The sequence below is a fragment of the Opisthorchis viverrini genome, assembly GCF_000715545.1.
Source record: "Opisthorchis viverrini unplaced genomic scaffold opera_v5_94, whole genome shotgun sequence".
Taxonomy (NCBI): Eukaryota; Metazoa; Platyhelminthes; class Trematoda; order Opisthorchiida; family Opisthorchiidae; genus Opisthorchis; species Opisthorchis viverrini.
This window is the reverse complement of record NW_008751751.1, coordinates 1,039,885-1,048,950: the sequence shown is the minus strand read 5'-3', so window position 1 is coordinate 1,048,950 and position 9,066 is coordinate 1,039,885. Positions and strand designations below refer to the sequence as shown.

At 45.9% G+C, this 9,066-nt stretch overlaps 1 protein-coding gene across 1 annotated transcript; it reads right to left on the bottom strand.

Annotated features, from left to right (window-relative positions):
* Positions 1-88: 88 nt before the first annotated feature.
* T265_05201 (hypothetical protein) lies at positions 89-1,569 on the bottom strand (the record flags this gene model as incomplete). The annotated part of the gene is made up of 2 exons (XM_009170145.1): positions 89-148; positions 1,372-1,569. The coding sequence occupies 2 exons, from the start codon at positions 1,567-1,569 to the stop codon at positions 89-91; spliced, it is 258 nt and encodes an 85-aa protein (XP_009168409.1).
* Between the last annotated feature and the right edge of the window lie 7,497 nt (positions 1,570-9,066).

Below are 9,066 nucleotides of genomic sequence, written 5' to 3'. Positions count from 1 at the left end.
CAGATGCCCAAATCCTTTTTGGCATGTATCCTTATAATGTTTTCTGGTCCGTTTTCACCATGCATAACAACTACGGGCAAGTTATCATTCACTCTGGTATACTGGTAACGTTGCTCCATTCCTGCCCATTAGGACATTGTAGAACAGCCTGGAGAGAAAAAGAGAGAACTAAAATTTAGAATTTGTTTACGGATGGATATAAAATCAGGCGGTATGTTGTATTGTTCAAGTACTTGCAATGGTAGGAAAGTGCCTTTGGAGCGTCCACAGAATCCTAGGGAGAGAATGAAAAATTTGGGATATCGGGTGCAAGGACCTTGGTCCTTATTAGGTGTAAAGGGTACGTTTATAAACCTCATGACATGCGAATGGCAAGCCAGGTGAATGTGAACCAGTTTCAAAAGTGGCACGATGTGCCCGAATGAATACCGAATTGTCCAAACATGGCACCTTTTCAGTGTGAGTCAAGTAGCCCATTGATATTGTGCACGTCAGATTTTAAAAGAAAAGGTGCTGAAATGCGTGCACTTATGGGTGATGTCCGGTCAAACTGGTCTGACTCACCGTCCCTGCATCTAGGATGTGATCGCCAGTTACAGCTCACGCATGTTAAATATTCAGGTAACATCCACAAAAGCTCACACCATCACTTGAGACCGCTAACTTCTCAGAGGCTCAGTGTAACTCGTGTTTTCACTCTAACAATGGTTTGCGGTTCTTAGCCTCATAATTTTACCACGTACGCCGCCACCTGTTGCGACCCTTACGTGCAGTAGCGAAATCATTCTGCCAGAACCTTAGGGCTTCGTAGTGGATACTTTTAGGGGAATGGTCAGTCCCGCTAGCACATTTAAGTCTGGAGTCGCTTACCTCCGTTTGCCTAAGTAGGCAAGATTTTGAGCTTACCTAACACCTACACTTCGTGTACGGACAGTGTTAAAAATTTGACATAAACCTAAAACATTTTAGTTTAAGAGTGCACACTGTTCCAAAGGACTTAGAAAACTAAAACGTAGTTGCGAAAACATATTTAACGAGCTTAGCTATCTACAGTCTGTATGCCTCTCTGCTGCGAGCCGAGTGTAAGAAAATAGAATGAATCACAGAATTTATCTATGATACTAACTGTTTCGATGCCCAAATTGTGTCAACTCTAGTATTTGAATGGAACTTTTTGCATGGTGCAACACTGACTCGGCTGTATGGATCTGTCAGCAGCGCTCAATATCAGTTTTAAGCGAATATTGGGAAGACAGCTGAATAAAAAATAAAAAACAGTTTCGAGTGGAAAGGTTGTTTAACACAAAACACGGTAAAAGATTTTCTGTAACGGCAGAAACAGTGGGAATATCACGAAATATCATTGCCTACGTTGGCAGCCACCAAAGGTCCCCATTCATCATGACCGTATGCGTTATCCGTCACTTCATAATTTTGCCGTACCCGCAAAGTCATGCCTATGCTTGCTGCTGAATATGAGGCCGCAAGTCCGTACGATCCAATCCAATGGCCAACGACGGTACTTTTATCACATTTGGATGTATCACCGTTTTCATGACTGTAACACATTTCGTTACCAGTCTGCTCATCATTAGCAGTTGACTAAAATACATTTAAGACGGGAAATGCCCTTATTTTTTCGGAATTCATTTACAAAAAGATAATCCCGAAGAGCTGAAACTCTCTGTAGGGAACGGTGGGCTGTAGCGAAAAAAACAAGCCTCGGCAAATTGAAGGCCGGCGTTCAACATATTCCGCCTAGTGTTCGCTCGCAGCGCCTGTTTGTACCTCATGGAATAGCTCAGTTGACTGCACTAGGCAGTTGTGGGTGCAGAACGCGGCCATGTCAAAACTGAAGTCAAACAACAAGTTCACCTGACACATGAACTTAAAAAGAAGGGTAAACCTGTGGACTTTCATCCCTAAAAGCGTGTATTTCATATCGTTCAAAATCCCTGCAAAACCCGGTCTCCAAACCGGCGTGATGGGAATTGAACTTGTGGAAGAGGAAAGTCGAAATTGCAACAGAAATCAAGCTGGCCAAATCCGAGCGAAAATTCATTGGACACGAAAGAACTCGTCCCAGAGATGGTTGGGGCCGGATGAAAGTTTTGCTCGTAATTGTGATTATAGGCCCGAGTGGGTGAGTAGTTTCGTTCAAGATTCGCCGTCGCTGTTTTAAATTTGTGCATAATAGGTTTTGGAAGAGTGAGATGATGGCAATACGCAAGCCGGAAACCAAACTGTATAGAAAGTTATTGAATTTTTTGAAAAGCACAGAACCACAGAGATGGTTAAATTCGAATTAATAGTCCAACAGCCTGGAACGAATACGTCCCGGAGGCAGTTGCGATAAGGTGGAGAGTTTGTCGTATCTGCAGTAAACGGAACGAATGGGCGAGAGGGCACGTTCGAAAGAAGGAGAGGAATAGTTGCGGGTGTGCTACCAAACTGGGTATGGCAGTGCCGTGCCACCATTTGCCTGACTTGCTCCAGTCTTTTGATAGCTCCTTAGCGGGCGTCACACTCAGAGTAATTGGGTTGGGGTGTGCAGTCCTTTGGGCAGCAGGATTCATTTCAGGCTGGCCGAGGAAACAAGGTGGAATGAAGCCGATACGGAATCGCAGGTTTTCTTGGTCCGTTTGGGGATCCTGTGGTCGTAGATCATAGGCCAGGTGGAGTGGGTAACAGCCAACCAGGTCGTCCAAACCGGACATTGCCGAAGTTCAAAGCTTGGGAAGATAAGGATATGGGATGAGATTAGTAAAGCATGGTGAGTTTGACGAGACATCAAATGGGATAATGTTCATTATGTGCATCATGCGTTTGGATCAAGTGTCCCTTGAAAAAATGCTGCGTATCGCCCAGGTTGCATTCAAGGCCTATTCACTGTCGAAAATTCTCGCGTAAAGCAATTAGCGTTACGCGGCCGATGCTGGGTAGCTGTCAGTTGGCGTTATGTTGCGAATGCACACCATGAGCTACTCAGTATAACGTCAGTAAATGAACTCCACATTAAGTGAAGGAAAAACACTGGACTGTTAGCCGAATGTGCTCAAATTTTGGGAGAACTGAAATATCATTGGTCATGTTATGCCACACTGGAGTGTGTTCTGCTTGTGCGGCCAGCTGGTGGTCTACAACTTCTGGTCAAGTTGAGAGATGCTGTACTCAGCCGAAATAACAGTGTCGTCAGTTAGGGACTAAGTCCTGGGAAACCGATCGGCTAACGCGCTTGCCTTTGTAATTTTGAGCATCCGATTGCACATAAATAAGCTTCCATACTCGGGCTCACAAGTTGCGCATCACATCCCAACCACCCTAAACATGAAGATCTTACCGGACCTTCGGGAAACCGAATTATGTTAGTGCACTGATGGCACGACACCGCCATACCCAGTTTGATAGCACTCCCGTAACTTACCCGTTCCTACACTTGATTGCGCACTCGCCCACTCGGCCCATTACCTGAAACTGTGAACAAATTCATGCTTTGTTCTGAATGTAGCCCCATAGGCACGCCCGACGAAAAGCCAACCGCCGGCTGGGAATAAACATTATTATTATTACCTTACACTTTGTGGGTGAGGAATGCATACCAAAGGACAGGAGGACTTTGATCAATCCATTCAAAAGTACCTACGCCCTCTACACCTCCTTGAAGACCAGAATGTCCGCATACATCATATCGACAAGGTTTTCTTCAGATCTTTGAAAACCGGGGTCAATAGGACACTAGTTAGTTAGAAATTGTGATCACTTTGGGCCGCTTGTTATTTCAGGCTGCAGTCCAACTCACATCATGGTGCCTTCTAATAGGCTTTCTGAGACTTTTCCTAATCGGTATCCCAAATGTGGACACGGCTGTCTCATTGCCTTGTCTGAATGAAAGCGACGGACCACCGTGGGTTCTCAATGGACCCAAAAATATCCTTGATCCGTGCCGGCGTTACTTTGTCGCCATGCCCTGGCGAATCCAAACTACAATGACGACCCCAAAGGACTCGCCCAAGATATTCATGTAGGGAGCCCTCTAGGACCCTGATCCGGCGTCACGATGGCAGTATCGCGATTGCCGTACCCGGTTTCATGGCTTGCCCGTGGTTCACCTCATCCCTTATATTTACCGGATAAGCGTGTTACGTGCACACACAAGACCGCCTTGGTCCGTCTAGTTTGTGCAAGGACTTGAGTGTAAAAGACAGCTTGCCAACAGTGTGCTCCCGTTTACAACCCCAAGTGACAGCCAATCCCCATATTTATTCCCCTTGACCAGATGAACTGAAACCTTCTTGTTTTACTGAACTATTTTTATAACTCTTACGGACTTTGGTCGGACATTGTGATTTTGCGGTTGCTCGCCGTCGATATCTGTTTGGTTGTGACGATATCAATTTTGAGGCGTAGTGATCTGCGCTTTATCCTTAGGCTGGTAATTGTACCGCCTTATTTTTGTAACCCTACGGTATCTGCAGAGGAGAATCCGTTGAGGTTTGTTGAATATGTATATTATTGTGTTTGCAATAGTACCGTGATTCCAGAATTCGGATTTCTTGGTCGTTTTCCTGGATTGGCACGCGTGACTCAAACTCAGAAAGCAGGTAGCCATAACATTGAGAGCACTGGCTACTTTATTGTGCTGACTGCTTGCTATGCGCATACACACAAAAATTCTCTTAACGTCACAATCTATATTCCAGTATCGCCTTGCGCCCGATATAGCATGTACTAGGCATCATAAAAACCCATTAGTTGTGACGAATTCCTTGACTTTGACCAAAACGACAGGAGACTATTTATGTACAGGTTGTGAAAGGCTACTCAATTTTGACTTTGCGCCAACATATATAGCGTAATTGTTGTTCATGTCGTTTCGAGATCATTTCCAACTGCAATACAAAAGAAAACACGTGAAGATACCGGCTTTTCAACAAACTTTCCATCGTCATCAAGGAGACGCCACTTGCAGCCATTGACGGCCATTAAATATGAGGTCTACACCCACAGCGGACCTCTAGTGCGTTTAAACAGCGTCCAACAAAACTTAACCGCACGAGAAGATCTTAAGGACCGAATAAACACCATCTAATCCTGGATTTTTATATTAAAATTTCCCTGCTCCAAACCTTGGTTTGAGAAAAATTTTGGGCGTGCGCCCAAGGCCCGGATGAAACACCGTGGACAAACCTCCGTAAGCAGAAGGGCAGCTAGAACTCAATTCACAGTAAGCTTATTCAAGTGCCGAAAATCAACACGAAATCGGCATATCCTGTACGCTTTCTCCACAAACACAACAACGGGATGTCTGTTTTTTGTGGGCTTGCTTGATTACCCAATTTTTCAACATCTCTTGAACCTGTTTATGGACTCCCTCCCGCACATGGGGCAGCAGCGGACGTGACCCTATGGTTGAAACTGTTCAGATGAGAGGGGCAATTCGTGTCCAATCCGTGAGCAGGAGCCAAACTGATCTTGATCTACTGTGAGCTCTTCGGAGTACTCCACGACCACCGACTGTGCTGGTGGCACATTACAATGTGGAAGATTTTGGATATGCAGTTTCCTCAAGGCATTGCTTGGGCAACTTCAAACTTCACTGAGCTACACTTTGTCTCCAATTTGCCCCGCCTTAGATCCACCACGCACTCTGGGCTCTTGGAACAATCCGCTCATATCCCCTTGCTGTGCCGTTATATCACCTAGGCCCACTGAGTGCAGTGAACATCAGGGCTGTGGCAGCAATTAGAAATATGAATTCCGCGCCCGAAGAGGGCCTTGCGTGCATTCAAACAGATTTCAACATAACTCACAACCATCTGGGGAGGTTTTAGGATGCCAAATAAATACCGTCAAATGCCAAGGACGTTTGTGGAAGTTTCTCGGGCTAACTCTATGGTTTCAAAAATTTGGGGTGTGCCTCGTGGACATTAGCCGCACAATGCTCTCAGCGCAAGAACTTTAAGAGTGACGCAAAACTTTTTGCGCCAAAATGTTGCACTTTTTGCGTACATGCTCAAACTAAAAGTCATCCTTATCTACTTTCATATGTTTGCAGCCCACCAAATTTCATCGTCCACTGGAGCAACATACCTCTGTTGGAAAAGCCTGATGGGATATTTTCTCAGCACCGTTGAGACCCTGGGATGCCTAAAAAGGGATTAGAAGTTTGAAATGGTACCGTGAACTAAATTGTCCAATTGCTTTAAACCATCAGGTACACGTCATGGCTTCCGGAACTTCAATTCCATTGTGCGAATACTGGGCGCCGTGTGCCTCTAAGAGCCATCGTTCTAATTCAAAATGTTTCAATGACCTTGAAATCCCTCACTTAAACGAATCACCCAAACAATGAACCTGTAGAAAATCAGTTTGGGTGTATATATTTCAACCATGAATTTATAACCTTGAGAACTTGATGGTCTCCAGTTAAGGATGGGCTTTATTGATCAATAGTCTAGGACACCGGGCATTGTCACTCGTCGCTGGTTGGCTATTTTACCGTACAGTCGCCGACCGGCTTTCTTGTTCCGTACGGGGGGCCCCTTAGCGGCCTTCGATTTGGCTGCTCCGAGTAGGCTCCGGACATTCTGGGTTTTCTACCAAGATGGCGTGTGCTACCACGGTATTGTATTAATGCAATAAATATTGACATCGTCCCTAGCAGCACACGCAGTCCAAAATAACCGAGTTTTCCGGTATTAAACAGCGAGGTGCTGGTGTTATTCCTCAGTTCCTTCAAGACTAACGCAAACGTACCATTTCGATTTCGGTTGGCATCGCCGAACAAGCGGTACATGGATATAGTTCCATCCGTAAGGACTGTAGGTAACCTACCTCAACCTGGCGGTCGATGCTTCGGGACGGATATGACTTGGGAGTGCTCGCCATCATCACTGAGTGCAAGAAACCAGTAATTAGTGGTATGTATTGAGTGCATACCGGCGCTTGACTGTCCTGCAATCATGGGGGACCTTTATAATGATAGAATAGAAGGGGGTCGGGTATTGACATGGTGCGACGAAACCCCATATCCTTTGGCGAATTTATCAATAATAAGGTGCCTGCCCCCTAGACAACATCAAAATAAACACATCACAGCCTCATGTCGGATTAAAGCGTTATCAGTGGGATTGACTCAGCATCGTTTGCAGACCTCGCCGACATAAGAAAACACATAGCGGGAGGCGGATTTAAGCTTGCTAGAAGATGATAGCATGCTCGCTACCGGAGTCAGTTACGTGTAAGCTTTCCGACCACGTACAAGCAGGATCGTTTTAGCCACATCCAGAAAAGTGAAAATATCCCATAGAACTCAGTTTGACTTTCCTTTCACGTTGCCATGTTTTGCCCTGCCCCTCGCGAACCTTCCGCCAACAGTCTCTTGGAACAAAACAATATTCTGTTCGATAAACGGTGGTTGGCCATACGTGACACGTACGAGGCACGTGCCCCGGCCATCTCAGCCGCTTACGTACCACCTCGTTGAGTACTTACTATAGCTAACTAGTACTTTATTATGCTCTAGTGACACCAGTGGGCAAACTTAAAAATGCATTGGATCCTCGGATCAGAAAGGCCAAGTCTCACGACCATAAAGTGAGACTGTCCATAAAGTTGCCTTGCATACGCAGGTTGAGCGAAATTCGGTTCTGAAGCCATAAATAACAGGCTGAAGAACGCTGCTCGCGCCTTGGTTATCCATGCGCTGACTTCATCTGTCACAGCACAATCACTGCTTATGCAGTTACCAAGACACGTGAATCGATCAACATACTGAAACCCTTCATTCTAATGCTTCAAAGAATCACAAGTGGATGCCATTCTTCAAATATGTCTTTGCACATTGAAAGTGGCAGACGCATCCCAAAACATGACAGTCTGTGATATTCTATACCATCAACCAACAAAACGGTGTAGTCCGTATAATCCGAGTTTATTAATCTACCTCCAGACGTGATTTCGACGGCCATGAATTTTTAAATTTATGGTTCCTTGGTGCACCCCTTGATAACATCGGTGACGAAACTGAACAAAGACTAGACGGGGTACCCCTAATGAACTCCACTGTTTTGTGGATATTTCATTGTACATCCCTTCTCCGACCAAAAGCTGCCCCCTTGGTTTGGTGGCCCGGCTTTAGTGCTATCGCCTCACGCGGCTTAGCCATGCCAGCAGTGTCAAGGCAGAATAGTCAAACTGTGACCGTCTATCCCTCACACCACGAGACGATTAGCGGTTAAGTTCGCACTGTTCCTTGCGATAGGAGTGTGGACACAGCAAGGTGTTTTCTTTTAGTTACCGGCACTTCCATATTTGTGCAAGATGTGGTGTTGCCTACCCCTGAGAAAGGACGGGTAAGGAAAAATAGTTCAGCTTAACACCCTTTCGGTGCCTAGCTTCCACGGCGCCCGAAGGAAGTAAGAGGGCTGGGATACTGCAAGGTTGCCCAAACCTAGACAGGAGAACTCGAGATGCAGAAGTTGGGTTGACTCTAAAAACCGCGCACTCTGATCTTCAGACGGTTGACTCGACGAATTATCCAGTACGGTAAAAAAAGCACAAACCTGAGCACGGGCCTAGCGCGGCTCCAAACTCATCCGTCTGGCGCAGTAACATCGTTGTTGTGTCATGTGTGCCTTGCCTCATGACCCTCGGGCTAGGCCGATCCTTCGCATCCAAACAGACCGGACCACTAAGTTAGTGGCTCTGGACAGGGTACCCCAATAAAACCCTCTTACCCGCTTCGTTGGTGTTCAAGCTTTTGAGCCAAAAGCTCAAGCTGTTGTACCTCAATGAAACCCGCTTTCTCGGCCTGGACAACGAGGAATCTGCCCTCGTAGCACTTCGTTCACCTGACTTCACCGCCTCCCCACTCATCAGTGCTACATCGATCCATCTATCAGTACCCTAATCATTGTTCCAAGTCTAGACTATCGCCTAGAAAAAGGAGCCAATGTAGCCGTTCACTAAGCTAAAACATCCACGTTGCAGCTTTCGATATGCATACTGCCTGCCTAATTGGGCAACGGGCATCTTTTCCCGAAATTTTGCTTTCCCTTTTTGTTC